The sequence below is a fragment of the Rhinopithecus roxellana genome, chromosome 13, assembly GCF_007565055.1.
Source record: "Rhinopithecus roxellana isolate Shanxi Qingling chromosome 13, ASM756505v1, whole genome shotgun sequence".
NCBI classification, from domain to species: domain Eukaryota; kingdom Metazoa; phylum Chordata; class Mammalia; order Primates; family Cercopithecidae; genus Rhinopithecus; species Rhinopithecus roxellana.
This window is the reverse complement of record NC_044561.1, coordinates 19,410,051-19,436,368: the sequence shown is the minus strand read 5'-3', so window position 1 is coordinate 19,436,368 and position 26,318 is coordinate 19,410,051. Positions and strand designations below refer to the sequence as shown.

At 58.3% G+C, this 26,318-nt stretch overlaps 4 protein-coding genes across 10 annotated transcripts; 1 reads left to right on the top strand and 3 right to left on the bottom strand.

The window, feature by feature from the left end:
• On the top strand, window positions 1–16,731 carry NCAPH2 (non-SMC condensin II complex subunit H2). 3 transcript variants are annotated; one of them, XM_010354895.2, is made up of 20 exons: window positions 1–276; window positions 8,509–8,610; window positions 9,495–9,550; window positions 9,645–9,729; window positions 9,809–9,877; window positions 10,041–10,120; window positions 10,267–10,343; window positions 10,715–10,798; window positions 11,256–11,386; window positions 13,011–13,082; window positions 13,483–13,549; window positions 13,680–13,787; window positions 13,925–13,978; window positions 14,119–14,189; window positions 14,281–14,374; window positions 14,466–14,537; window positions 14,639–14,688; window positions 14,788–14,889; window positions 14,983–15,132; window positions 15,201–16,731. In XM_010354895.2, exons 1-20 carry the CDS (start codon window positions 169–171, stop codon window positions 15,339–15,341), a joined length of 1,773 nt encoding a protein of 590 aa, XP_010353197.1. In that variant the 5' UTR covers window positions 1–168; the 3' UTR covers window positions 15,342–16,731. The 3 variants fall into 3 exon arrangements, with proteins under 3 accessions (XP_010353197.1, XP_010353181.1, XP_010353189.1); XM_010354879.2 differs by having other exon boundaries at window positions 5–276; window positions 10,201–10,343; window positions 15,201–15,451; XM_010354887.2 differs by having other exon boundaries at window positions 46–276; window positions 10,201–10,343; window positions 14,469–14,537; window positions 15,201–15,451.
• On the bottom strand, window positions 15,535–17,720 carry LOC104655473 (protein SCO2 homolog, mitochondrial). 2 transcript variants are annotated; one of them, XM_030914428.1, is made up of 2 exons: window positions 17,385–17,720; window positions 15,535–16,391 (listed from the first exon to the last, which is right to left on the bottom strand). In XM_030914428.1, the coding sequence occupies exons 1-2, from the start codon at window positions 17,567–17,569 to the stop codon at window positions 15,578–15,580; spliced, it is 999 nt and encodes a 332-aa protein (XP_030770288.1). In that variant the 5' UTR covers window positions 17,570–17,720; the 3' UTR covers window positions 15,535–15,577. The 2 variants fall into 2 exon arrangements, with proteins under 2 accessions (XP_030770288.1, XP_010353209.2); XM_010354907.2 differs by having other exon boundaries at window positions 17,415–17,720.
• TYMP (thymidine phosphorylase) lies at window positions 17,714–22,292 on the bottom strand. 3 transcript variants are annotated; one of them, XM_030914419.1, is made up of 10 exons: window positions 21,801–22,292; window positions 21,413–21,636; window positions 21,053–21,255; window positions 20,459–20,557; window positions 19,523–19,652; window positions 19,111–19,229; window positions 18,535–18,697; window positions 18,208–18,438; window positions 17,963–18,103; window positions 17,714–17,880 (listed from the first exon to the last, which is right to left on the bottom strand). In XM_030914419.1, exons 2-10 carry the CDS (start codon window positions 21,624–21,626, stop codon window positions 17,732–17,734), a joined length of 1,449 nt encoding a protein of 482 aa, XP_030770279.1. In that variant the 5' UTR covers window positions 21,627–21,636; window positions 21,801–22,292; the 3' UTR covers window positions 17,714–17,731. The 3 variants fall into 3 exon arrangements, with proteins under 3 accessions (XP_030770279.1, XP_030770280.1, XP_030770278.1); XM_030914420.1 differs by having other exon boundaries at window positions 21,413–21,648; window positions 21,801–22,170; XM_030914418.1 differs by having other exon boundaries at window positions 21,413–22,220.
• A 20-nt stretch (window positions 22,293–22,312) lies between these two features.
• Window positions 22,313–24,876, bottom strand: ODF3B (outer dense fiber of sperm tails 3B). Of its 2 annotated transcripts, none has more exons than XM_010354910.2 (7): window positions 24,375–24,876; window positions 23,854–23,996; window positions 23,455–23,658; window positions 23,077–23,181; window positions 22,823–22,944; window positions 22,599–22,739; window positions 22,313–22,447 (listed from the first exon to the last, which is right to left on the bottom strand). In XM_010354910.2, the coding sequence occupies exons 2-7, from the start codon at window positions 23,960–23,962 to the stop codon at window positions 22,367–22,369; spliced, it is 762 nt and encodes a 253-aa protein (XP_010353212.1). In that variant the 5' UTR covers window positions 23,963–23,996; window positions 24,375–24,876; the 3' UTR covers window positions 22,313–22,366. The 2 variants fall into 2 exon arrangements, with proteins under 2 accessions (XP_010353212.1, XP_030770291.1); XM_030914431.1 differs by having other exon boundaries at window positions 23,854–24,262; window positions 24,375–24,399.
• Window positions 24,877–26,318: the final 1,442 nt, after the last annotated feature.

Genomic DNA, 26,318 nt, shown 5'->3' with positions numbered 1-26,318 from the left:
CTCTTGGACTTTGGCCCGCGTTACGTCATAGACATGCGCGCGACGCCGCGCCTACGCATTTTCCTGGGCGGGAACAGCAAAATGGCGCCAGAACTAGTGGCGGGCTGAGGACGCCGTACCCCTCGGAAGCAGCCCTGCGGTTCCTTTGCCGCCCGTTCCCTCCCGGACATGGAGGACGTGGAGGCGCGCTTCGCCCACCTCTTGCAGCCCATCCGCGACCTCACCAAGAACTGGGAGGTGGACGTGGCGGCCCAGCTGGGCGAGTATCTGGAAGAGGTGAGGGCGGCGGGGGAGTGGCGCGGGGTGGGCCGGCGGGTGGGGCTGCGGGGCGGGGGCTCCGGGCCCGGGGCTGTGGGCGTCCCGCAGCCTCCACGCTTATGGCCATCTGGCGCTCTGGCCGCGCTGGCTTTGGGCTCCCTGCTTCTTTTTAAAATCCATCTCTGCCTTCCCAAATCATCCCTTGTTAGATTAGCGTGGAGCTGTCATTGCAGGTCTCTACCCGTCAGCGAGCCGTGAATGATTGAGTGGGTGGTGACCAACCGTTTCCCCAACGCAGTGGAATAGACTAGAAAGCGTTATTGCTTTTGTTGCAGTTATTAAGAGCATGCTTGTGTGTTTGAGAGGTCCGGATCACGACATCAGAGGGATTTTTTATCTTGGATTTTCAAACCAATTTCAGGCTGTTGCTGTGTTCCATTCTGTTAGCGATTAGTGTTTCTTCCATATTTGACAGCCCTGTCTAGACCTCTGTGAAGCTGTCTGCTCCATATCTGCACTTCGTTTTCACTCCTCAGCCCAGCTCAGTCTGGCGTCCACGACACTTAAATGTTTCTTGTTTTGATCAACAGTGATCTCCATCCTACCCAATCCATGGAACGCTGGAAGTGTCCTCTTACTCAAATCAGCATTTGTTGGACTGGCTACTCTTTCCTTTTTTTTTTTTTTTTTTTTTGAGACGGAGTCTCGCTCTGTCGCCCAGGCTGGAGTGCAGTGGCCGGATCTCAGCTCACTGCAAGCTCCGCCTCCCGGGTTCGTGCCATTCTCCTGCCTCAGCCTCCCGAGTAGCTGGGACTACAGGTGCCTGCCACCTCGCCCGGCTAATTTTTTGTATTTTTAGTAGAGACGGGGTTTCACCGTGTTAGCCAGGATGGTCTCGATCTCCTGACCTCGTGATCCGCCCGTCTTGGCCTCCCAAAGTGCTGGGATTACAGGCTTGAGCCACCGCACCCGGCCTACTCTTTCCTTTTTGAAACATGGTAGTAGGATTTTTTCTCTATTTCATTGCCTGCTTTTTTTCTTCTATCTAGTCTCTAAGTATTGAGTTCCTCAGGACAGGGCCTGGGTGATCTTCTGATGCATTTCCCCTGAACAGTGTCATTTATTTCTATGATTTTTAAATATCGCCTGTATTAGGGCGACTGCTAGATCTGCAGCTCCATCCCAGGTCTTTCCTCCAAATCTACTTTATATATCCAGTTGCTCTCTTGACATCTACTGGGTGTCACCTAAACATCTCATTTAACATATTTAAAGTGGAACTCATCATTTTTCTGCTTAAACTTCAGCCTTTCCCATCTCGGAAAATGGCACCACTGTTCAAAGGCAAAAGCTGAATGTGACTATAGTGAAGCCCCACGCTTAACACCCAGTTCACCCGTGAATTCCATCAGTTACACCACCAGAATATCACTTGAATTCATCTGTTCTCCACTTTGTCTGGTCCAGGCCACCATTGTCTCTGGCCTGGATCTGTGTAAAACCTTCCTGTTTGGCTTCCCTTATCCCTGTTTTTGTCCCTCTGCGATTCGTGCTCCAACCAGCAGCAAGTATGACCCTTAAAAATTAAAATCCGGCTACAGCACTGTTTTCTGCCTAAAACCCCTCAGTGGCTTTCCGTTATGCTCAGAATAAAACCCAAATTTCCTCCTCTGAACCTGGCTCTGCTCCCCGTTTTAGCCTCATTTTGGGCTATTTTGTATCTTCTTTTGAACCAGTCAACCTGTGGCACCCCAAGCTTTTTCTTGGTGGAAGGTCTTCATGCTCTCTGCTCCCACTTGGGAATGTTCTTTTTTGTTTTTATTTTTTATTTTATTTTGTTTTATTTTATTTTACTATTATTTTTTGAGACGGAGTCTCGCTCTGTCGCCCAGGCTGGAGTGCAGTGGCCGGATCTCAGCTCACTGCAAGCTCCGCCTCCCGGGTTCACGCCATTCTCCTGCCTCCAGCCTCCCAGGTAGCTGGGACTACAGGGGCCCGCCACCTCGCCCGGCTAGTTTTTTGTATTTTTTAGTAGAGACAGGGTTTCACCATGTTAGCCAGGATGGTCTCGATCTCCTGACCTCGTGATCCGCCCATCTCGGCCTCCCAAAGTGCTGGGATTACAGGCTTGAGCCACCATGCCCGGCTTATTTTATTTTTTTTGCGAGACGGAGTCTTGCTCTGTCGCCCAGGCTGGAGTGCAGTGGTGTGATCTCGGCTCACTGCAAGCTGCGCCTTCCGGGTTCACGCCATTCTGCCTCAGCCTTCAGAGTAGCTGGGACTACAGGTGCCCGCCACTATGCCGGGCTAATTTTTTGTATTTTTAGTAGAGACGGGGTTTCACCGTGTTATCCAGGATGGTCTTGATCTGACCTTGTGATCCGCCCACCTCGGCCATCCAAAGTGCTGGGATTACAGGCGTGAGCCACCGCGCCCGGCCTCTTTTTTGTTTTTAAATGAAGAGAGACTTCATATGTCAAGGACAAGAAGAAAAAAAATCAGAGAGGAGAATCTTACTATGTTGCCCAGGCTGGTCTCAAACTGCTGTGCTCAAGCAGTCCTCCTGCCTCAGCTTCTCAGGTAGCTGGGACTACAGGTGTGCACCACCACACCTGACTGGGAATATTCTTTTAATGACTGAGTCTGTTTTCTTTTCTTTTCTTTTCTTTTTTTTTTGAGATGGAGTTTTGCTCTGTTGCCCAGGCTGGAGTACAGCGGCACAATCTTGGCTCACTGCAACCTCCGCCTCCAGGGTTCAAGTGATTCTCCTGCCTCAGCCTCCCGAGTAGCTGGGATTATGGGCATGCACCACCACGTCCAGCTAATTTTTGTATTTTTGATAGAGACAGGTTTCGCCACTTTGGTCAGGCTGTCTCATACTCCTGACCTCAGGTGATCCACCCAGCTCTGCCTCTTTCCAAAGTGCTGGGATTACAGACGTGAGCCACCACACCTGGCTGACTGAGTCCTTTTCATTCTTTAGATCTTAGTGTAAATGTCAGCTGACGACCCTATCTAAAATAGTTCTCTCCATCTCAGCACCTTATATGCTTTAGGATGTTTATTATAAGCCATTTTATTAAAAAAATTGGTTATTTATTTTCTTTTTTTGAGACAGAGTCTCGCTCTGTCACCCAGGCTGGAGTGCAGTGGCGTGGTCTCAGCTCACTGCAAACTCTGCCTCCTGGGTTCACGCCATTCTCCTGCCTCAGCCTCCTGAGTAGCTGGGACTGCAGGCACCTGCCACCACACCTGGCTAATTTTTTGTATTTTTAGTAGAGACGGGGTTTCACCGTGTTAGCCGGCATGGTCTCGATCTCCTGACCTTGTGATCCACCTGTGTCGGCCTCCTAGAGTGCTAGGATTATAGGTGAGTCACCGTGCCCAGCCAAAAAAATTTTTATTTATTTATATGTTTATTTTTTTGAGGCAGAGTGTCACTCTGTCACCCAGGCTGGAGTGCAGTGGCACAATCTCAGCTCGCTGCAGCCTCCATCTTCTGGGTTCAAGCGATTCTCCTGCCTCGGTCTCTTGAGTAGCCAGGATTACAGGTGCCTGCCACCACGCCCGGCTAATTTTTGTATTTTTCATAGAGATGGGGTTTTACCATGTTGGCCAGGCTGGCCTCCAGCTCCTGACCTCGTGATCCGCCCACCTCAGCCTCCCAACGTGCTGGGATTGCAGGTGTGAGCCACTGCGCCTGGCCACAAGCCATTCTTCAACTCAACCTGTTTGTGGCCTGTCTCCACCCTAGAATGTGAATTCTGCCAGGGCAGGGACCATGCTTATGCCCTCTTTTCTCTGTTTAGTAGAGTGCCTGGCACATAGGTGTGGATGTTAAAGTATTTGTTAAATGCACATGTGTCTGATGACTGAACTTCTCTGCTCTGATGCCTAGTTGGCTGAGGAAATACAGGAAACTGTGCTGGGCAGAGCTCCTATGGATTCAGGTTTTCACATCAAGCAGGGTCCATGGGGACACCTGTTCACTTGGTACATCTCCTTCCTGGCTTGGTCAGCTCCCTTCCTGCTTTCTTGTGTCTGTTCTTCCAAACCTCTGCTGCTTGAAGTCCTCATTTTCTGGTTTCTAGTATTATCTTTTTCCTTCTTTCATTTTTCACACACTACCACGATGTTCTTTTTCTTTTTTGTTGTTTTTTGTTTTCGTTTTTTTTTTAAGATCGGGTCTTGCCCTGTTGCCCAGGCTAGAGTGCAGTGGTACAATCATGGCTCACTGCAGCCTTGACTTTCCAGGCTCGAGTGATCCTCCCATCTCCCAAGTAGCTGGGACTGCAGGCACGTGCCACTGCACCTGGCTAATTTTTTGTATTTTTGGTAGTGATGGGGTGTCACTGTGTTGCCCAGGCTGTTCTCAAACTCCCAGGTCAAGCGATCCACCTGCCTTGGCCTCCCAGAGTGCTGGGATTATAGGTGTGAGCCACTGCACTGGCTAGAATGTTCTTTTTCTAATACTGTCGTGATCCTATCCTCCTTTATCCATTTATTTATTCATGGTTGTTCATTGTGAATTGTGTGCCAAGAACCATGTTAAACTTTAAAAAAATAGTGCCAAGCAAAGCAAATGATAACCCTCACTATGCCAGGACTCCCACTGTCATGGGAAGACGGGCCCAAGAGAGTAACCACATGGAGGTATAATAAATATGCATTTGGTGCTTACTTGTGTTAAGCACCTGTTTTATGTGCTTTCCACATATGAATGCAAAGTCCTCACAAATACCCTGTTAGTAGAGGCAGTAGAGATGTGCCCTGAATGATAAGTGGTTAGTGGCAGATCAGAATCCATCCTCCACCGCTGCGGGTGACTTTGTGTAGTCAGAAACTGATGGCCGGGCATGGTGGCTCACGCCTGTAATCCTAGTACTTTGGGAGGCCAAGGCAGGTGGATCATTTGAGGTTAGGAGTTCGAGACCAGCCTGACCAACATGGCGAAAACCTGTTTCTACTAAAAATACAAAAAAAATTAGCCGGGTATGGTGGTGCACGCCTGTAGTCCCAGTTACTTGGTAGGCTGAGGCAGGAAAATTGCTTGAACCTGGGAGGCAGGGGTTGCAGTGAGCCGAGATCGTGCCACTGCACTCCAGCCTGGACAACAGAGCGAGACTCTGTCTCAAAAAAACAAACAAAAAACAGCAGAAACTTACGAGGGATTTGAAAGAAAATATATGGTCCTATGGAGAGTTTGGGAGACCTAGTTTCGGATGAAAGTAGTTGCTTAATTATGGTGAGCTAAAGAATGTTCCAGGTGGAGGAAACCTGGTGTTGGAAGGTTTGGAGTTTTTACAAAAATTAGCCAGGCGCCTATAAGTCCAGCTACTCAGGAAGCTTAGGCAGGGAGAATTACTTGAACCCAGGAGGGAGAGGTAGCAGTGAGCTGAGATTGCACCCCTGTATTCAGCTTGGGTGACAGAGTAAGACTCTGTCTCAAAAAACAAAACGAGACAAAACGGAAGGTTCTGAGTTGGGAGTATAGAGCAGAGGAGGGCAGGCAGCTGGAGAGGGAGGCTGGCCAGCATGGAGGCCTCCCTCCAGCTCCATTTAGGATTTTGGGTTTTTCCTACCACTCTTACGAAAAACTCAAAATCCTAAACAGAGGCACTGAGCAGAGTGTGGAGAGTGGATGCGAGGGGAGCGAAGGGCAGGAGGAGTCCTGTCAGTGCAGAGGGAAAAGGGGAGGTTGTGGGGCCAAAATGGGGGTGACTGTGGAGAGGAATCCCTGGGTTTCTGGGCAGGTGGGCTGTGGGGTATCTGGAGTTCAGCGTGGATGCATTCAGTACGAATCTTGGTGAAGACATCCAAGTGGTGTTTGAAGGCGGCAGCTGGACATGTGGGTTTGGGCTCAGATGGCAGGTCCAACCTGCGGAGGTGAGAAGACAAATGAGGCCCCGTGTCCTGGGAGCGGGCAAGCTGGCCGGGCTGAGGGTCACTGGAGAGAAGGGCCACCTCTGCAGCTCGGCTTCCAGGCTGCCGTCTCCTCCACGTTCCCTTCTTTCTGGGCCAGCTCTTCAGGTCCTGACACCCCCAGGGTCCTCACACTCCGTAGACGCCATGCTGCTGTTTCCTCTCCCTTCCTCCCAGATCCGACAAACACGCTTTATCCTTCAAGAGCTAATGGAAGTGACTCCCCTTGGGGACGGCTTCCCAGCCTTTCCCCCTCTTCCTGCTACCATGGTGCCTGAAATCTTGCCTCTCCCCAGCACACCGCATGCTTTGGCCATGTTTAGATCATGCTCATTTTCCTGAAGAGGTGTGTCCAGTCTCTGCTAGCTGCCTTCATGTTCTCTTCATCTGTCTGGTGAGCCTCTGCGTTTTCCAGGCTTAGCTTTGACATTACCTACGCATGTGTTAGTCAGATATTTACTGGACCAGTGTCGGGCACTGAACAGAAGGCTGGAATTACACTAATGCTGCTCACAGTTCACTAAGGGACACGATCACACTAATGGAGCGGCATGGAGGCCCCCGGAATGCAGGGCTCTGAAAAAGAGTTTGCATGGGGACAGTTGGGGGTGGGCATTCCAGGCAGATGGAAATGCAAATTTGAAGGGCTGGAAAGATACACAGGGGCTTCAAAGTGTCGTTTGTGGCTGGGCGCGGTGGCGCATGCCTGTGATCCCCGTGCCTTGGGAGGCTGAGGCAGGAGGATCACTGGAGGCCAGGAGTTTGAGACCAGCCTGGGCAACAGAGACCTGTCTCTATAAAAACTTTTTTTTTTTTTTTTTGAGACGGAGTCTCGCTCAAAGCCGCCATACTGGCCTTTTTTGTTTTGTTTAAGTGTCATTTGCTGAGAAGGAATACCAATGAGCCACAGCGTTGGGGATGATTTTGGGTTAAGTATGGAAGTAAAGTGTTTGGGGACATTTGAATGTACTCGCCCAGGCTGGAGTGCAGTGGCACGATCTCGGCTTACTGCAAGCTCTGCCTCCGGGGTTCACGCCAGTCTCCTGCCTCAGTCTCTCGAGTAGCTGGGACTACAGGCGCCCGCCACCACGCCTGGCTGATTTTTTGTATTTTTAGTAGAGATGGGGTTTCACCGTGTTAGCCAGGATGGTCTCGATCTCGTGACCTCATGATCCGCCCGCCTAAGCCTCCTAAAGTGCTGGGATTACAGGCTTGAGCCACCGTGCCTGGCCTTTTGTTTTTTCTAAGTGTCATTTGCTGAGAAGGAATACAGATGAGCCAGCATTTGGGAGGATCCTGGGTTAAGTATGGAAGTGAAGTGTTTGGGGACATTTGAATGTACTCTGCAGCTGGCTGTGAATGCAGCCCCAGAGTTGAGGAGAGAGCTGGTCGGGATGGGTTTGGGGCTCGTTGGCTCATGGTTGGCAGCTTGGGCATGGGATGAAGGAATGTGCGTGGCGGGGGCTGCATGGGAAGAAGAGAGGCTGAGGGTGGAATGCCTGGGACACTGACATTTAAGGGGTGACAGAGGAGCTGGGGCTCCGGGAGGCTGAGGGGGGCAGAGGAAGGATGATGACTCACCCGTAACTGTTTCCTGAGTTCTCTGCTCAAAGGATGGAGACTTCAGCATTTTGTCTCTGCCTTTCCTACCCCTGAGGTTCCCTCTTCTTCTCTGTCAGGGGTCTTCCTGCTGGAGTCTGTCAGCTTATGGCGCCTTGTGGGGGGTGCCTTGTGGAGTGAGCTGCTGTGCTGCCCTGGTTGTCTGCAGACAGTGTGCCCTGGGGGCCTTCCACTTCCAAAACAGGTTTTTTTTTTTTTTTTTTTTTTTTTTTTTTGAGACGGAGTCTCGCTCTGTCACCCATGCTGGAGTGCTGTGGCCGGATCTCAGCTCACTGCAAGCTCCGCCTCCCGGGTTCACGCCATTCTCCTGTCTCAGCCTCCCGGGTAGCTGGGACTACAGGCGCCGCCACGTCGCCCGGCTAGTTTTTTGTAGTTTTTAGTAGAGATGGGGTTTCACCGTGTTAGCCAGGATGGTCTCGATCTCCTGACCTCGTGATCCACCCGTCTCGGCCTCCCAAAGTGCTGGGATTACAGGCTTGAGCCACCGCGCCTGGCCTCCAAAACAGGTTTTTGTTATAGGAAGTAGGGGAAACACAGAGACCTGTCTATCCACCCAAGTACCAGGGACAGCCGGGGAGTCCACAGCGGAGCTCGCGCTGCCTGTCTCAGGAGGTGCTGGGCACAGACCAGTGATGGGTGGGGCTGCCCTGGAAGAAGCAAGTGCAGACTGGGCCTTGGATTCCCCCGCCCTTCTGTTGTTTCTTGCAGCTGGATCAGATCTGCATTTCTTTTGACGAAGGCAAGACCACAATGAACTTCATTGAGGCAGCGTTGTTGATCCAGGGCTCTGCCTGCGTCTACAGTAAGAAGGTGGGCCCTGCTTGACGCTGGTCTTGGCATTTCGGTGGCCAGTGGGACCGCAGTCAGTTCTGCTGGGGCAGGCGCAGTGGTCATCCCATCTGTGACCTACCTCCCTCTCTCTTCAGGTCTCAGCCACTTCCTCAGCACCTTCCAACACCAAGAACTATTTTTAATTTTAAATCGCACAGCCAGGCAGGGAGGGTCTTGTGTGCTGTTGGGCTGTGTTGTCTTGGGGGAATGACACCTGCTGTGTGCACTTGGGCACAGTCCAGGGTGCCACATGCACCCACCTTACCCTTCCCCATCCTCTACTTGTGGGTGCTTCATTGTCAGCACCTCGAAAATCCACAGCCACCACCCTCACGGTTCTGTGGAGGAGGAGGACAGGAAGTGGGTGAAGGACGCTGTCCTGCAGGCCTCGTGGCGGCTGGAGCTGGGACAGGGCAGGGCCAGGACATGAGGAGGAGGGACTGGGGTGATGCTGGCAGGAGCACATGGGCGGAGGAGCAGCAGGGCTACGGGCCATCGGCAGAGTGGGTGCCAAGCACGAGGGGCCTGGCCACCAAGGGCTGTGTGAGGCACACTGTGGACCCCACACTGCCGTCAAGGTCACCCGTTGAGAAGGCCATGCTTGGAACACAGCGTGTTCGTGGAACACAGGCGGCTGCGTGGAACACAGCAGGCAGGGGAGAGATGTGGGTGGCCTCAGCTGGTAAAGTAATTCTCATGAGATTCGTGGTTTGATTTGAGAATTATTTTTGGAACCAACATTGGTGTTTTCTTGTACTGGAGGTTTGGTGATAGTGGCCAGGCCTCGTGGAGGGCACCGCTGGGAAGGCCTTGAGGGTGGGCCCCTCCTTTCTGGGTCCTCACTGCCCGCGTCTGGTCACCAGGTGGAATACCTCTACTCACTCGTCTACCAGGCCCTTGATTTCATCTCTGGAAAGAGGTGAGTTCTGGAGCCACTCACTGTGCTGCCCTGCGTGTGGCCAGGGAGGCCTCCGCAGCTTCTGGGATGCCCATGGGATACGCTTCTCTCTCAGGCGGGCCAAGCAGCTCTCTTCGGTGCAGGAGGACAGGGCCAATGGGGATGCCAGCTCTGGGGCCCCCCAGGAGGCAGGGAATGAGGTGAGTTTCTTGGGCATGTGGCCCCCGCCCACGGGGTGTTTGCTTGGGCTTGGCCCCCATGAGCTCTGTCTCCCTCCAGTTCCTGTCGCTGGATGACTTCCCTGACTCCCGGACTAACGTGGATCTCAAGAACAATCAGGCGCCCAGTGTGAGTCCTGGCCTGGCCCCTCTTAGGTTGGGGTGAGGTCAGCACTTTCCCTGGGGCTGTGTTGAGCTGATAGGGTGTGGGAAGGTGTCACTACCCTGTGTGGGTTCTGTTCTCCACTGGAGTGGAAGGATGCCTGGGTCACCCACCCTTGGCCTCCATGCAGGAGGTCCTCATCATCCCCCTCCTGCCCATGGCCCTGGTGGCCCCTGATGAAATGGAGAAGAACAGCAATCCCCTGTACAGGTAGGGATCTGAGCCTAGCGACGGAGAGGGAGGCCTGCCTGGGAAGGGTCTCTACAGCAGGCGTGTTTTCGCCAGCACAGCCGTCAGGGTGAGGTCCTGGCCAGCCGGAAGGATTTCAGGATGAACACGTGTGTTCCCCACCCCAGAGGGGCTTTCATGTTGGAGCCAGAGGGCATGTCCCCCATGGAGCCAGCAGGCGTTTCCGTGCCAAGGACCCAGAAGGGTGAGGGCTTGGATGCAGGGGGCTTGGTGGGAAGCAAGGAAGGGAGGGTCTTCTGGGTGGACTCTTGTGGGGTGCCCTGTGCTTGCCACCTCTGGTCTTGGGAGCTTCCTCTCTCTGGGTGCCCGCTCCAGTCTAGACAGGTTGGCTGGTGCTCATCCCACCCGTCTGCTGTGCCTTGATTACAAGTTAACATGGTCTCAGTGCCAGGGACCTGGTGCCTGGCTCAGAGCCCTGCTGTCTTCCCCCAGCCGAAGGCCTGGAGTCTGCTGGACTCTGCCCTTCTGCTGGCCCCTTGGAGGGGCTTGTTGAACACCGGGCAGGGACCATCTTGAGAGCGGCTGGGCTGACCTTGTCCAATTCCTGTCTCCCAGACGCAGGGAGGACTGAGGAGCAGCCAATGGAAGTTTCTGTGTGCAGGAGCCCTGTGCCAGCACTCGGCTTCTCCCAGGACCCAGGTGAGAAGAAAGCTCCCTGGTGGGACTGGCGTGGCAGCCAAAGAGGGGACCAGGGAGGCAGCTCTCAGTGGACAGGGGTCCAAGGGGCTGCTGTCAGCTGCCAGCCTCACACCCCTTCCATGGCCCACGGGAATGAGGCCTCGCCCTGGGGAAGCAGCCACAGCCCCTGGCCTTACCTGAGCCTCAGCCCATCTTGGTTCACTGACTGCTCTCTGCCCTCCTGGGTCTCCTCTCGGGGCAGATGTGGATGGCTGCATTTAAAGAGGAACATTTGCCAAGAGATAAAATGAATCAAACAGAGCACAGCACACTAGCATGACGAGGAGGGTGCGAGGCACCCGCTGAATCCTCTGGGTTCCGTGACTAAGCTGAGGGAGGAAGTAGCCGTCAGGGTCCCTTTGGTGCCGTCTGGTCTCGACACTCCTTGGAGCTGATCACTCTCTTGCTCCCTGCCCAGGCACCTCTCCAGAAGGCCCGACGCCCCTGGGCGGGGGTGAGGACGAGGATGCAGAGGAGGCAGTAGACCTTCCTGAGGCCTCGGCCCCCAAGGCCGCTCTGGAGCCCGAGGAGCCCAGGAGCCCGCAGCAGGTGGGACCCACATGGAGGCCGGCAGAGCCTGAGCTGTGAACTGGGCAACCCTGGCTCTGGGGCTGAGTCAGCTTGCACAAGGAGGGCAGTGCTATGGCCTTGGCCCCAGGCCATTGGTCTGGGGCAGAAGCCCATCCGTCCTGCCGCCCGTCCTGCAGCCCTTTGGAACGGCAGCTTCCGTGTTCCTCCCCTCTCTGGACAGAACTGATGATCTTCAGAGTAGTGGGCTGGCGTCCAAGGGTTTGAGCCCTGCCGAGCTCACAGCTACCTGGGACGGCCGCTGATCGCTGAGGCGCCTCTTCTGCAGTTGGGCTGGTAGGAGGGGGTGTCTGGAGGCCATTGCTGCCTCCCTCAACCCCCAGGGTCAACTATACCCAGCCTAGAGCCAAGAAACCCTTTTTATTTATTAAAACAAAATCAACCCGATGCATACAGAGGGAATGTTAATGTTTTTCACTCTGGTTGGTCGATGACGTGGATATTTGTTATATTCTATTCGTTTTTCCTAGTTTTGAGGAAGAGTACCCCGTGACCACTGTTTGTGTTTTGTTTTGTTTTTTTTTTCTTGAGACGGAGTCTCGCTCTATCGCCCAGGCTGGAGTTCCGTGGCGCAATCTTGGCTCACTACAAGCTCTACCTCCTGGGTTCACGCCATTCCTGCCTCAGCCTCCCGAGTAGCTGGGACTACAGTCGCCTGCCACCATGCCCGGCTAATTTTTTGTATTTTTAGTAAAAACGGGGTTTCACCGTGTTAGCCAGGATGGTCTCCATCTCCTGACCTCGTGATCCACCTGCCTTGGCCTCCCAAAGTGCTGGGATTACAGGCGTGACCCACCGTGCCTGGCCCACTGTTTGTGTTTTAAAGGTTTTCTTGGGGTTTTTGTTTTAATTCCCCCAGAGAGTACTAGCAGGGTTTTTTTTGGTTCATTTGTTTTTGAGACAGAGTCTTGCTCTGTTGCCCAGGGTAGAGTGCAGTGGCCTGATCTTGGCTCACTGCAGCCTTGACCCTCTCTAGGCTCAGGTGATCCTTCCACCTCAGCCTCCCGAGTAGCTGGGACTACAGGCGCGTGCCACCACGCCCAGCTAATTTTTGTATTTTTTGTAGAGACGGGGTCTCACTACGTTGCCCAGGCTGGTCTGGAATTCCTTTCTCAAACGATCTGCCTGCCTTGGCCTCCCAAAGCACTGGGATTACAGGTGTGAGCCACTGTGTCTGGCCCCTGTAGGGTTTTTCTTTCTTTTTTTTTTTTTTTAAGACAGTCTTGTTCTTTTGCCCAGGCTGGAGTGCAGTGGCGTGATCTCGGCTCACTGCAACCTCTGCCTCCTGGGTTCAAGCGATTCTCCTGCCTCAGCCTCCTGAGTAGGTGGGATTACAAGTGTGCGCCACCACGCCCTGCTAATGTTTTTTGTATTTTTAGTAGAGGCGGAGTTTCACTGTGTTGGCCAGGCTGGTCTCAAACTCTTGACCTCAGGTGATCTGCCCACCTTGGCCTCCCAAAGCGCTTGGATTACAGGCATGAGCCACCGTGCCCGGCCCTTGTAGACCCAAGGTAGAGTTCCTGGGGTACCCAGAGCCTTGAGTGGAGAAAGGGGAGAAGTGGAGACCCTGTGACTGTCTTTGCAGAGTGCTGCCCTGCCCAGGAGGTACATGCTGCGGGAGCGAGAGGGGGCCCCAGAACCTGCATCCTGTGTGAAGGTAGGAGCGTTGGGGCCCTGACCCTGGCAGGGAGGGACGGGCAGATTCGAGGACTGGCTGCCTGCCCATCATGCTCTTGCTCCTGCAGTGTTCTCAGCCTGTGGCCCTTTGCACTTGCTCTCTTAAAGACCCTCTCATGGGACTCTGGGTCCCCACCCTCCCTCGAGTGTTCCCCTCTGTGATCCAGGATTTGAGTGTGGTCGGCTCTGTCCCAGGCTGTCACTGCACTTGTTGCCTGGGCTTTGGGAGGGCGGCTGTGCACCCCCTACTCCTCCTTTGGGAGAGCGGCTATGCACCCCCTACTTCTCCTTTGGGAGGGCGGCTGTGCACCCTCTACTCCTTTGGGAGGGCGGCTGTGCAGCCCCTACTCCTCCAGCGCCGCCTTGTGCTCTGTGCCCAGGAGACTCCAGACCCCTGGCAGAGCCTGGACCCCTTTGACTCCCTGGAGTCTAAGCCCTTCAAGAAAGGTAATTGGGTGGAAGATACCTCCACTCAGGTACCCCTGGCTGGGTCTGCTGGGGCATGCAGTAGGGGGTGGGAGAGGGCTTTGCACCCTGATTGCCCAGCAGCTCTGAGACAGTCCCTGCTTGCCCCTAGGTAGGCCTTACTCTGTGCCCCCCTGTGTGGAGGCGGCTCCGGGACAGAAGCGTAAGAGGAAGGGTGCTGCCAAGCTGCAGGACTTCCACCAGTGGTACCTGGCTGCCTGTGAGTGGGTGTGCTGCGCACTCCGGACCCCTGGGAGCTGGCGGCTGGGCCAGGGCCGGTGGAGGAGGATCAACGCCCTTTCCCCAATGCTGTGGGCAACTCTTGGCCTGGTTGGTACTGACCATGTTCTCTCACAGATGCTGACCATGCTGACAGCCGGAGGCCTCGGCGAAAGGGTCCGTCCTTTGCAGGTGAGGCTGGAGTCCTCAGGGAAGACAGTTTTACTCCCCTTCCCCTACCTCTACCCCCACCTGGTGTCACCAAAGCCTTGGGTGGACGGGCACGGGGCCTGGGAAAGACGAGGGAACCTTCACAAGGTCTTTGTCTGCAGACATGGAGGTCCTGTACTGGACACACGTGAAGGAGCAGTTGGAAACTCTCCGGAAGCTGCAGAGGAGGGAGGCAAGTCCCAACTGATCAGCTGTGATCTAGGACCCTGTGGTGGCCCTGATGGGAGATGACAGAGCGCCTCACAGATGCTGTCTCTGGACAGGTGGCTGAGCAGTGGCTGCCGAGGGCCGAGGAGGGGCTGTGGCCTGCAGAGGAGGACCACCTGGAGGATTCTCTGGAAGACCTGGGGGCAGCAGGTGGGTGCCTGCCGGTGGGGGTGGGGCAGGGCTCAGCACCTGCTGCCAGCTGACTAGCTGCCTCTGTGCTGTTCACTCTCCCACCTCCCAGCAGATGACTTTCTGGAGCCTGAGGAGTATGTGGAGCCTGAGGGAGCAGACCCCAGGGAAACTGCTGACCTTGGTAGGTGGGCAGCGGGCTAGGAGTGCTGAGGGGCCACTGGAGCTGGGGGCAGGGGAGAGAGTGGCCCCTCAGCTGCCCAGCTCACAGCTACCCCTTCCCAGACACAGTGCCGGTGTCCCTGAGCTACGAGGAGCTGGTTCGAAGGAATGTGGTAGGCCTGGGTTAGAGAGGGATGGGGAGGGGAGGGGGATAGGTGAGAGGCGCCCAGGCCCTGCTTGGGAGGCAGTACCTCCTGCTGATCCTCTCCTAGGAGCTCTTCATCGCCACCTCCCAGAAGTTTGTCCAGGAGACAGAGCTGAGCCAGCGCATCAGGGACTGGGAGGACACAGTGCAGCCTCTGCTCCAGGAGCAGGTGAGGCAGGGTTGCTGGGAACCAGAGCTGTCTGCTGCAGGCCTGTCCCGGGCCTTGCCTCTTTCCACAGCCAACATGCCCTCCCCTGTGCAGGAGCAGCATGTACCCTTTGACATCCACACCTATGGGGACCAGGTGGTCTCACGGTTCCCCCAGCTCAATGAGTGGTGTCCCTTTGCGGAGCTGGTGGCTGGCCAGCCAGCCTTCGAGGTGTGTCGTTCCATGCTGGCCTCCCTGCAGCTGGTGAGTAGCCTGGGATGCGTGGGAGGGGGAGACAGTTCCCAGACCCTGCTGATGCCCCACCCCTGCAGGCCAACGACTACACAGTGGAGATCACCCAGCAGCCTGGGCTGGAGACGGCTGTGGACACCATGTCCCTGAGACTGCTCACACACCAGCGAGCCCACAAGCGCTTCCAGACCTACACTGCCCCCTCCATGGCCCAGCCCTGAGTGGGGAGCATCAAGGCAGGGGTGGGGGATGTGTACTGAGGAGCCGTGCATCTGCTCCTGACTGGCCCAGCCTAATAAAGCAGTGTTGCCATCTCATCTTCCCCCAAAAACCCTTTTACGTACACCTGCCCTGCGCAGAGAAGAGGGCTGCCTGACCTCCATGGGCTGCTGGTACAGATCACACACGCACAGATTAAACGCACCCTGTTTAATGATGGGGCCCAGGCTGCAGCAGGTCAAGACAGGACACTGCGGAAAGTCGCCATGTGCCGCCGCACACTGTCTGAGATCTGCTCAGCTGACCTGCTCCGGCCGTAGTAATCGGTGAAGAGGCCGTCAGGATTGAGCAAGTAGATGGTAATGGAGTGGTCCACAATGTAGTCCTGGTCCTCATCCTTGGGGCCGGCACTGTAGTACACACGGTAACTATGAGTAGCCTGGGCAATCTGTTCGGTGGAGCCGGTCAGACCCAGCAGTCTTGGGTGGAAGTCCTGGACATAGCGGGCCATGGCTTCAACGTCATCCCGCTCAGGGTCCACAGTAATGAAGACGGGCTGCACTGGAGGCAAACCAGGCTCTGCTTCCAGCTGCCGCACCACCTGCACCAGCTTCTCCAGCTCGTCTGGGCAGATGTCAGGGCAGTGAGTGAAGCCAAAGTACATCAGCACCCACTGGCCCCGGAAGTCAGCCTTGCAGCGAGCCTGGCCTTTGTGGTCCAGCAGGTGGAAGTCGCCCTGGCCCACAGCTGCCTGGCGCAGGGCTTCTATTCGCTTTTGCTGCTGCAGCCTCTCTTTGTCAGCCCTCAGGGCCAGCCAGGCCCCACCAAGTCCAGCTCCAAACAGGGCTGTGATCAACAGCCTGGTTCGAAGCCCAGGGCCCTGAGGCTGGCCCTGCCTACCTGTCTCTGCAGGGCCCTGCCTTGACAAAAACCAGGACCTCAGATGCAGGGCCCGGCCTCCCAGGGTCCCAGGGAGGACTGGGGGCTTGAGGTGAGAGAGCCTGTGCCAAGCCGTGGGGCTCCGAGTCAGCAGCAGCATGGATCTGATGCGCCTGGAAACAAGCACAGGTGTCAGGAGCCAGAAGGGAACGCCCAGGACGGTGCCTGGGCTGCCCCTGCGACTCTGGAGAGACCAGTCACCCATCCGAAGGACCCAGCCCACGTTCAGGCTTAACAGGCGTTTGTAACTGCTCACCTGAGCTCAGAACACCTCCACCAAACATCCACATCTGTCACTCCTGTCCTCCACCTGGGATCACCAGCCTGCGACCACACCTTGCCCTGCACCTCAGCAAGATGAACCTCTTGCTGACTGAAAGCATTCCAAGTGCATGCCTTGCCTGAACTCCTAACCACGTTATCTATTTGCAATAAACTCATTTCTTAAAAGGAGGTGGGTAACTCTGGCTTGCAGTCCCTAGAGTAACCGATTCCTCCAGCACTTTCTTGTCACCCCGGGCCACTTCAACCAACCGTGGCCTTCCTCCACACTCCAAGCAGAAAACCTGCACTACCTACCCCTGGAGCTCGGACTCTGCATGCCTGCCGTATTCAACCTTTCCTGGCAGAGACGCACGACACTTCCACCCGCCACAAAACCTCACCCTCCTCACATCCAGGCTTCCCAGCAGCTCCTCCGGGCTCACAGCCTTTGCGTTGGTGACCTTTGCGCCTTTCCCACGGGTCCCCCCGGAAAGTGTGCTAGGTGGAGGTCTCAGGACTCCTCGTCACTGCCCCCGCTCCTGCTGAGGGCACCCTCCCGAGGACTCTGCACCCCCCGCCCGGGCGGTTCTGGGCTTGTCCCCTCCCCACCAAGGCCAGAGCCCTCGTGGCTAGAAAGGTCCCAGGACCACATAAAGAGCCGCGCGAGCGCGTTAGAACTGTGCTCGGCCGCGCCGAGAACACCGGTGCTTGCTGGGAGCCTCTCCCGGGCGCCCCAGCCTCGCTCCTCCCTCCAGCGCGCCCTCGGGGGTGCCCCCCGCCAGCCCCGCGCAGTAGCCGGAGCTGGGAAACTACCCCGGAGTCCAGCGAGTGCCCAGGGCTACCTCCTTCCCTCCCGACCCCGGCGTCCGCACCTCGCGGCGGGGCCGCGCGTCAGTGGACCAGTCCCCCGAGAGGCAGCGCGACCTCCAGCTCCCTGCGCTCCGCCCCGCGGGCTCCTCACGGGCTCAGGTATCGTGGGCGCCACACGCTCGCAGCCACGGCGCAGGCGTTCCCCGGAGGTGCGCATGCGCAGACGGGCGCGGCCGCTGACAAGCTCGGCGCTTCCGCGGAAGGCGGAGCCCACCGCAGGTCACGTGTTCGCCGAGATGGCCCCGCCCCCGCGGCCCCAGATCCCGTCGCTCCCGCCCCGGCGAGCCAAGCACCGACAAAGTTTTGCTGCAAAGGAGCTTTATTGCTGCGGCGGCAGAACGAGCTCGGCGAAGGGCGAGGGGGGCGCGAAGGGCGCGCGGTCCGACAGTACGAGCGCCTCCTGCAGGGCGCGGCGCTGCGGGCCGCTGAGCGCGGGGCCGTCCCGGTGCACGCGGAGCCAGGGCGTCCCTGCGGAGCGAGGGGCTGTCAGAGGCCGCGCGGCCGGAGCGGGGCGGGGGCGGGGGGGCAGCGGGGCGGGGGCGGCGCTCACCACGGCGCAGCCTCTGACCCACGTCTACCAGCAGTTCGGCGCCCACCCCCAGGCGGAGCGGCTCCCCAGCGCGGTTGCGCCCGGCCCCGAGCTCGTGCAGCACCAGCGCCAGCGGCAGCGCCCGGACCAGCTCCACGGTGCCTGCGGGGAGAGGGGCTGAGACGCGCGGGCTCGGGAAGGGGTGGGGGCTCGGGAAGGGAAGGGGATGGCGGAGGCGGGAGGACGAGGACTCCCCCGACGCTCACCATCCGCGGGCGCCAGCAGCTCCTCCTGCTGCTGGGCGCGAGGCAGCAGCTGCCGGCGCTCTGCGGGGCTCCCGGAGCACAGGGCTCGGGCCAGACCGGGATCCACGCCCTGCGCCGCCAGCATCCTCTCGAAGCGGCCAAGAGCCGAGCCGTCGTCCAGCGCCGCAGCCACCCGGGCAGCGCCCTCGGCCTGAGTCCCCGCGTGTCCGCTGAGCCAGAGCAGGGCGCCCCCTGCGGGCGGGGACGGGGCTTAGGCGCGGCCGGGCCAGGGCGGCCCCGGCGGGAAGCACCCGCCTCCGCCGCTCCCCTGCACCCCGTCCCCCTCACCAAGCGTGGTGACCAGGTCCCTTAAGTCTGGCGGGCCTGCGCCGTCCATGCAGAGCAGCGCCTCCTCCACCTCCAGGGCGTTGCCCACGCAGCGGCCCAGGGGCTTGTCCATGGCGGTCAGCGCTGCCGCGACCCGAAGCCCTAGGCTGGCTCCCACACCAACCTGCGGAGACGAGGCTCAGCGTGGACCCCACATGGCGGGGCGTCCTGCAGCCGGTTCTTTGTCGAACTCCAGCCCCTGCTGCACCCTGGGTTGCCAGCCCGCCAGGATGAAGTCAGTGAAGTGCCACACCTCGCCATGGGGCCAGGAGGAACTTGTACTTGGCCTAGGAGAGGGACGCCACAGAGGGCTTCCCCAGGCCCAGGCCCAGGCCCAGGCCCAGGCTGGGCCAGCCTTGACCTCTAAAGTTACGGCAGGTTGGGGGGCCGTGAGGGAGGGAAGGACTTCGGGCAGAAGAGGGTGGGACTGGGGTTAGGCAGGACTGCTGAGTGGAGGGAGGCAGTGGGGACGAGAGGGGTGAAGGGTAGGATGGCCCGCATGAAGACGCTTCCCCAGGAAGAGGCCACACTGCTCACCAGCGTCCTTGCCAGCTCCCGTGCCTGCTCCTGGTTGGGGAAGACGGCAGCCCCTCCGAACTTAACGTCCACCACCAGAGCAGACAGCCCCTCCACGAGCTTCTTACTGAGGATGGAGGCTTTGGAGGCAGAGGAGATTGGAGACAATGGAGAACCCGGAGCTTTTTGGGAGACTTGGGGGATGCCGACTTTGGGGTCAGGGGCCCTGAGCATTGAGGGTCAAGTCCCTTATGATGGTGGCAGCAGCTGGTGGGTTGTGTATCAGGCCACCCCACGTGGTGGTCAGGCATCTTGTGATGGGGGTAGGGGGGCACACGGTCAGGTGACAGATAACTCCTAACGAGAGCACCCTGACTTGAGTTTGGAGGTCGGGGCCTATAACATGCAGAAGCAGGCCATGGAGTCAGGTCACCTGTGATGAGTGGCAGGCTGTCCACGGTAGCTGTCACATCTCTGGCTGCATATAGGATTCCGTCTGCAGGGACCAGCTGCTCACTCTGACCCACGATACAGCAGCCCGCCTGCTCCAGCAGTGCTTGCATCTGGTCAAACATCCCCTATCCTCAGTGACTTCTGGCAAATGACCCAGAGCCTTTTTTTTTTTTTTTTTTTTTTTCTAAGACAGAGTGTTGCTCTGTTGCCCAGGCTGGAGTGCAGTTGGGACAATTTCGGCTCATTGAGACCTCTGCCTCCTGGGCTTGAGTGATCCTCCCACCTCAGCTTCCCAGTAACTGGGACTACAGGTGCATACCACCACATTGGGCCATTTTTTTTCTTTTTTTTTTTAAAGATGAAGTTTTCACTATATTACCCAGGCTGGTCTCCAACTGGGCCCAAGCGATCCTCCCTCTGCCTCCCAGAGTGCTGGGACAGAGTCTCACTCTGTTGCCCAGGTCGGAGTGCAGTGGCATCATCACGGCTCACTGCAGCCTAGACCTCCCAGACTCAAGTGATCCTCCTGCCTTAGCCTCCTGAGTTGCTGAAACCACAGGTGCGCACCACCACACGCAGCTAATTTTTTTATTTTGTAGAGACGGGGTTTTGCCATGTTATCCAGGCTGGTTTTGAATGCCCAGGGTCAAGGGATCTGCCATCCTCGGCCTCCCCAACTGCTGGGACTACAGGTGTGAGCCACCGTGCCCTGCCAGCCATCTGTAATTTTGACCAACTCCTCGTTTTATGATCCTGATCAAAGTTCCACTGATGATTTTGGCCCAGGCCCATGAGTAACCTTGACCAGTGTCCTTATTAGTGACGCTAATGATCCACCAGTGATCCTTTAGTGATTCTGGCCAGGGTCTCTATCATCAACCTGGATCAATGACTGATCCGTGCCCCACCCCCGTACCTGCTCTGGTCTCTGGGTGACATTGAATCCAGGAACAGACTCCAGCTTATCCAAGGTGCCTCCTGTGTGCCCCAGACCACGTCCGCTGATCATTGGCACCTGGTGGTCAGGGATGCTGAGTACCCTGCACAGTACCCCTCCCCCACCTCCATGTATCCCTTCACCTTCCCTGGCTAAGACTTCAGTTGGATTTAGAAAGTATTTAAGCAGCTATAGGGGTGCCCAGCTGGTAAGGGAATGGAAAGGAAGTTTTCTCGGTTGAGAAGTGTCAGTAGGGGGAGGAGGTTGGTACCCGTCCCTGGGGGAAACAAGGCTTGGGGCAGAGGGAGAAAAGACCTCGGCTCTTCCCTTGGGGGAGCTGTCTGGGGACCCAAGGGGAAAGGGGTCTGAATTCCATCAGTGGATCTTTTTCCTGCTCCAGGGGGCCTGGTCTGGAGCCGGAGGGGCCCCAAGCTCTGTGCTGGAGAGTGGGGTGGGGAGAAAGCCTGTCTTGGGGGCTTTGGGCCAAGCCTGAGGTTGGGAGCTGCCTGTGGATGGCCTGGCTGCTGCATGTGGGGTCACAGGCTCCCATCTCGGAAGGAGGTGGTTTCTAACCTTGCAGCCACACGCCGCCAGGGCAGGTGCGAGGACCAGGCTGACCTTGTCGCCTACACCCCCTGTGGAATGCTTGTCCACAAGCTGCTGGTGCCAGGCCTCTGGCCACTCCAGCTGCTGCCCCGACTGGGCCAGGGCCTGGGTCAGCACCGAGGTCTCCTCCAGATCCATGCCCTGAAGTCGGATCGCCATCAGCATGGCCCCTGGTAGGTGGGGGTACCCGTGAGGGTGGCAGCCCACAGCAGTGGGGCACCCTGGGGCCGGTGCTGGTGGCAGGGCACTGTCGCACCCCCAGGGACCCATAGTCTCTTGGGCTGACCTCCCGGTCGGGGTCAGGAACGCCCAACCCTCCCCACGCACCGATCTGCACGCCCTGCGCGCTCCCGTTCACCACAGCGGCCACGAAGCCCCTGATGTCCGCTTCGCTCAGGCGGCCTCCGTCTCGCTTCATGCGGATCAGCTCCGGGAGCTGCTTGGGCTCTGGCGAGGGGTCGGGAAGTCCCTGGCTCCCTTCCCCGGAGAGGTCACCAGGCGCGGGTGGGGCTCCGGTTCCCACCCTCATCGAGGCCGCCATCGCTCCGAGCCTGCGGGGATGCCTGACACGTCCGGGGTCTGCGGCCTCCTGGCGTCGGTGTCTGAGCCACGTGCTCCTGTCCCGACCCCCTTCCCGTGTCTCTCCGGTGTCCGCCCCTCGGTCCCGTGTCTGTGTCGCCCTTGTCCGTATCTGGCGCCCGCTTCCCGCCCGTACCTGCTCAGGGCGGCTGCCCTCGCCCGCCTGCTCCGGATCCCAGCCCAGGTACCCGGCCTCGCCCTCGGGTCGGGACCGTAGGGTTCGCGCACAGCGGTCCACTGCGGGCGGCGGGGCGGCGGCGCCCCAGGACAGCAGGCGGGTGGGGCCGCCTGGCGGGCGGGGCTCAGCAGTCGCCGCCCCGGGGAAGCCTCGCGCGCCGCGCCCCTGCCGATCCCCCGGTGCCCCCGGACACGCGGGACTTCCGGGCCGTCGGGGCCCGGGGCCGTCGGCGGGAGGGATCACTGGCCGGTCCCGCGCGGCGTGGGCCTCGGGCGTCTGCGGCTCCCGGGAGTCCCCCTCCCGCCCTCGGTGGGGTCTCCACGTTCGGACGCGGCGCAGCGCTGGAGTCCCGGCCTCGCCCGACGCTCGGGCCCCGCCCTGCTGCGTTCGGAGTTGGGACACGGCCCCAGCCCCGGCTCCGCCCCTGGCCTTGCCCCGGGACGCGCAGAGAGAGAGAGAGGCGGACACGATGCGGACTCGCAGACTTTAAGCAAACAAGTGTGGGGCCGCTCCCGCCTGGCAGGTCAGGTGTCCGCGTGGGTCACCAGCGGGGCCAGGTAGTCCGAGTGTCGGATCCCGAAGCTCCAGCCGCGGGGCTTCCGGTGCTGCGGGCCCGGAGACACCGCTGACCTCGCGGGGCCGGCGTCCTCTCCGCGCCGGGACCCCCGGACCCCCGGGGACCCTGATCCCATCACTCCGACCTCAGGCCCTCCCCACTCCCCTGACTCTGACCCTTGACCCTGGACTCCAGGCCACCTGATCCACGTTGTAGGCCGCGGGCCCTGGCTTCTGAGTGTTGTCTTGGGGGAGCGAAGTCCGCGCCAGCATGGTGAACTGGGGGGCCCGGGACTTGTAGACGCCCGGGCTCACGACGTGGTAGGCGCAGGGGCCTGGGGTCTGCGGGAGGGCAGAGGGTGCTGACTGCCGCCTCCGCTGCCGCGGACCAGGGACCCCTGCGTCCGCCCCGGCCCCTCCCCCACCTTGCTGAGGTCCTCGAAGAAACTGCCCGCCGCTCTGCGGCCGTAGATGGAGTAAGTTGGGGCGGAGACTTTGCCGATGACGCGCGGACCCAAGAGCGAGGGCACAGTATAGGCCCCGGGACCTGGGGAGGAGGCAGGGCTCGGGGGTAGTGGGCCTCCGTGGACAGGCGCAGGGTGGTCCCAGCTCCCGGAGGGCGGTCCCCGGTTTGGAGTGGGAAGGCCCACAGTGCTGGGATGGGCCTTTCTGGCCTCACCTGGGCTCTGCTGCTCCGCCTGGCCACCCCAGTTTCGGGGAGCAATGGTGTGCCGAGGCGCACTGGGGTACGTCGCGTTCCCGGCTCGCTCCGGGAAGTACCTGCCTGCGGGGCGGATCAAGGGTGTGGGGGACTGGAACTGAGTGGGGGCCTGGTGGGTACCCGAGATGGGGTCCTGGGACTAGGGGGGAATCTGAGCCACGATTGGTCAAAGCCCCTTGGGGTTCGGGGTTTGGGATTTGAGACCCGGATATGGAGGTTCCGACTATGCGGTGTTAGGGTATCTGAGTGGGACTCGGGGTTCAGGTGGGGGGTTCCCAGGTGGGCCTCCCTGGAGGCAGCTCGGCGTTGAGTGGCCAGGGTCCCGGGGGTCCTGACCAGGTCCCGGAGTGAGGAAAGGCGCTGAGCGGCGCGGGCGGCCGTAGATGGAGTAGGCGGGGGCGCCGTCGGGGCCGCGCACGGTCATGCGGGCGGGCACCAGGTGGCCGGGCCCGGGGCCGCACGTCGTCTGCTGCGTGGGGAGGCGCGCGCCGAAGGTGAAGGCGGGGGCGCGGGGCCGCGACGGGTCATGCAGGACGTAGCCTGGGAGCATCCGAGTCAGCGCCTGGCCGGGCCCAGCCCCCACCCCCGTCTGGGACACGGATCCTCCTCCGGCACAGACCCCCTCTACCCCCTAGCAGGCTCGGTTCAGCCCCGAGCGCAGACCTCCGTGGTCTCTTCCCCTTCCCTCCCCCAGGCACCGTCCCACCCCTCAATCCCGGGGCCCGCCCCTGCTACCGGTGTTGGGCGGCAGCTTGTATTTGGGCCCGGGGCCTCCGTAGTGCGCTGCGATGGGGCCGCGGGGCCGATGTGGCCGCCAAAGGCCCACCCAGGCGTCCGAGCCCATAGCGCGGGTGGGGGGCGCTTACGGCTCGCAGCACCTGCGGACAGAAGGCGGTGGCCGCGGCCCCTCCACCCCAAATTCTTGGGGAGCGCACTTTCCCACTACCCTGGGATTAGCGCGCGGCGGGGCGGGGCCTGGTCAGTATCCCTGGCGCCAGCAAAACAAACGCGAGCTTCCTGCCCGGCTGTGCGTGGCGTGGGGCCGGGAGCGGGTCCAGGACCATGACCCGGACTCCAGGCGGTTAGGTAGGGACGTGAGCTCGCGGGGGCCAAGTTTAGACCCAGACTTGGTGAAGGGCATCACCTGGGGGCGGGGTGGGGGCAGGAGATTTTCGTGGTGTTGGAAAAGGGTGCCCTGGGGAGGGCCTGGTGTGGGGGATCCGGTGCCCCGAGGGGAGGCCCCGAGGTGCACTGACCTGTTGTGGTGGCTCCCGTTGTGGGAAAACAAAGCGACGTGGCTGGACACCCCCGCTCCGCCCCGCCCACCTCCCAGACCCCATTGTGGCTCTTTCCCGCTTCCTGGCAACCGCACTGACTGCCTACCCTCCCCAACCTGGCTCCGCCTCCCCCCTCGCCCCCACCCTGTGCGGCCGCTGGGCCTCTCCGTGGATTCTGTGGCACGGGTGGGACAGTAGGCTGAGCCCCCCAGAACGCTGGCCTCACCCTTACCCAAGCTTCAGTATACCCATTCTAGAACTAGGCAAATCTGCAGACAAAAGCTAGGATGGGAATAAAGGAATTGAATAATGCAAAGCACACACTCCATTTAATTATGTGTAGAGAGATGATTTATTGTCTATTTAAGCCCATGAAATATTCGCAAAAAACAATCATGTATTGGGCCACAAAATAATCATACAAATTGAAAAACAGATATGACACATGATTTGGTTACAATCAAATACAATTCTAGGCAAACAAAATGTAAAAAAAAAAGGAAGAGGGCCGGGCGCGGTGGCTCACGCCTGTAATCCCAGCACTTTGGGAGGCCGAGGCGAGCGGATCATGAGGTCAGGAGATTGAGACAATCCTGGCTAACGAGGTGACACCTCGTCTCTACTAAAAATACAAAAAATTAGCCGGGCGTGGTGGCGGGCGCCTGCAGTCCCAGCCACTCAGGAGGCTGAGGCAGGAGAATGGCGTTAACCTGGGAGGTGGAGCTTGCAGCGAGCCAGTATCGCACCACTGCACTCCAGCCTGGGCGACAGAGTGAGACACTGTCTCAGAAAAAAAAAGGAAGCGGAGGAAGAAAACTCAGCCTGGGCAATACAGTGAGGCCCATTTCAACAAAAAAAAACTTTAAAAATTAGCTGAGTGAGATGATGTACACCTGTAGTCCCAGCTATGGGGTCGGTGGCTGAGGTGGGAGGATCTGTTGAGTCTGGGAGTTGGATCCTGCAGTGATCTGTGATCCCACCACTAGACTCCAGCCTGGGTGACAGAGTGAGACCTTGTCTCAAAAAAAAAAAAAAAAAAAAAAGAGAGAGAGAGAAAGAACAGGAAGCAGGACCAAACAAATATTTTGAAATTGACGATTTTTTTTTTTTTTTTTTGAGACGGAGCCTCCCTCTGTTGCCCAGGCTGGAGTGCAGTGGCCGGATCTCAGCTCACTGCAAGCTCGGCCTCCCGGGTTCTCGCCATTCTCCTGCCTCAGCCTCCCGAGTAGCTGGGACTACAGGCGCCCGCCACCACGCCCGGCTGGTTTTTTTGTATTTTTTAGTAGAGACGGGGTTTCACCGTGTTAGCCAGGATGGTCTTGATCTCCTGACCTTGTGATCTGCCCGTCTCAGCCTCCCAAAGTGCTGGGATTACAGGCTTGAGCCACCGCGCCGGCCTGAAATGGACAAATCTTTAAAAAAAAAAAAAAACCCTGGATCAAAACTTGTCAGAAATAATCTGAAGTTACAAACTGTAGCAGGATGAGCAGCAGACAAAACTCCTCAGACACCTAGTTAAAGAAGGAAGGGGTTTATTCAGCTGGGAGTGTTGGCAAGACTCCTGTCTCGAGAGCCAAGCTCCCCAAGTGGGCAATTCCTGTTCCTTTTAAGGGCTCACAACTCTAAGGGGGTCTGTGTGAGAGGGTCGTGATTGATTGAGCAAGCAGGGGGTATGTGACTGGGGGCTGCATGCACCAGTACTCAGAATGAAACAGAATAGGATGGGGATTTTTATAATGCTTTTCCATACAATGTCTGGAATCTATAGATAACATAACTGGTTAGGTCAGGGGTCGATCTTTAACTACCAGGCCCAGGGCGTGGCACTGGGCTGTCTGCCTGTGGATTTTATTTCTGTCTTTTAGTTTTTACTTCTTTCTTTGGAGGCAGAAATTGGGCATAAGACAATATGAGGGGTGGTTT

Excerpts from the sequence above, each read along its gene's own strand:
- NCAPH2 (XM_010354879.2), top strand. The coding sequence starts at position 169 with ATGGAGGACGTGGAGGCGCGCTTCGCCCACCTCTTGCAGCCCATCCGC. Across the intron at positions 9,730-9,808 it reads CCCAGGAGGCAGGGAATGAG|TTCCTGTCGCTGGATGACTT; the intron begins GTGAGTTTCTTG and ends GTCTCCCTCCAG. Across the intron at positions 13,083-13,482 it reads AACCTGCATCCTGTGTGAAG|GAGACTCCAGACCCCTGGCA; the intron begins GTAGGAGCGTTG and ends CTCTGTGCCCAG.
- LOC104655473 (XM_030914428.1), bottom strand. The coding sequence starts at position 17,569 with ATGCGCACCTCCGGGGAACGCCTGCGCCGTGGCTGCGAGCGTGTGGCG. Across the intron at positions 16,392-17,384 it reads CGGGGTCGGGAGGGAAGGAG|GCGCATCAGATCCATGCTGC; the intron begins GTAGCCCTGGGC and ends GCTTGTTTCCAG.
- TYMP (XM_030914419.1), bottom strand. The coding sequence starts at position 21,626 with ATGGCGGCCTCGATGAGGGTGGGAACCGGAGCCCCACCCGCGCCTGGT. Across the intron at positions 21,256-21,412 it reads CGCGCAGGGCGTGCAGATCG|GGGCCATGCTGATGGCGATC; the intron begins GTGCGTGGGGAG and ends CCCACCTACCAG. Across the intron at positions 17,881-17,962 it reads GGGTCAGAGGCTGCGCCGTG|GGACGCCCTGGCTCCGCGTG; the intron begins GTGAGCGCCGCC and ends CTCGCTCCGCAG.
- ODF3B (XM_010354910.2), bottom strand. The coding sequence starts at position 23,962 with ATGGGCTCGGACGCCTGGGTGGGCCTTTGGCGGCCACATCGGCCCCGC. Across the intron at positions 23,659-23,853 it reads CAAGCTGCCGCCCAACACCG|GCTACGTCCTGCATGACCCG; the intron begins GTAGCAGGGGCG and ends GGATGCTCCCAG. Across the intron at positions 22,945-23,076 it reads GGCGGAGCAGCAGAGCCCAG|GTCCCGGGGCCTATACTGTG; the intron begins GTGAGGCCAGAA and ends CCTCCTCCCCAG.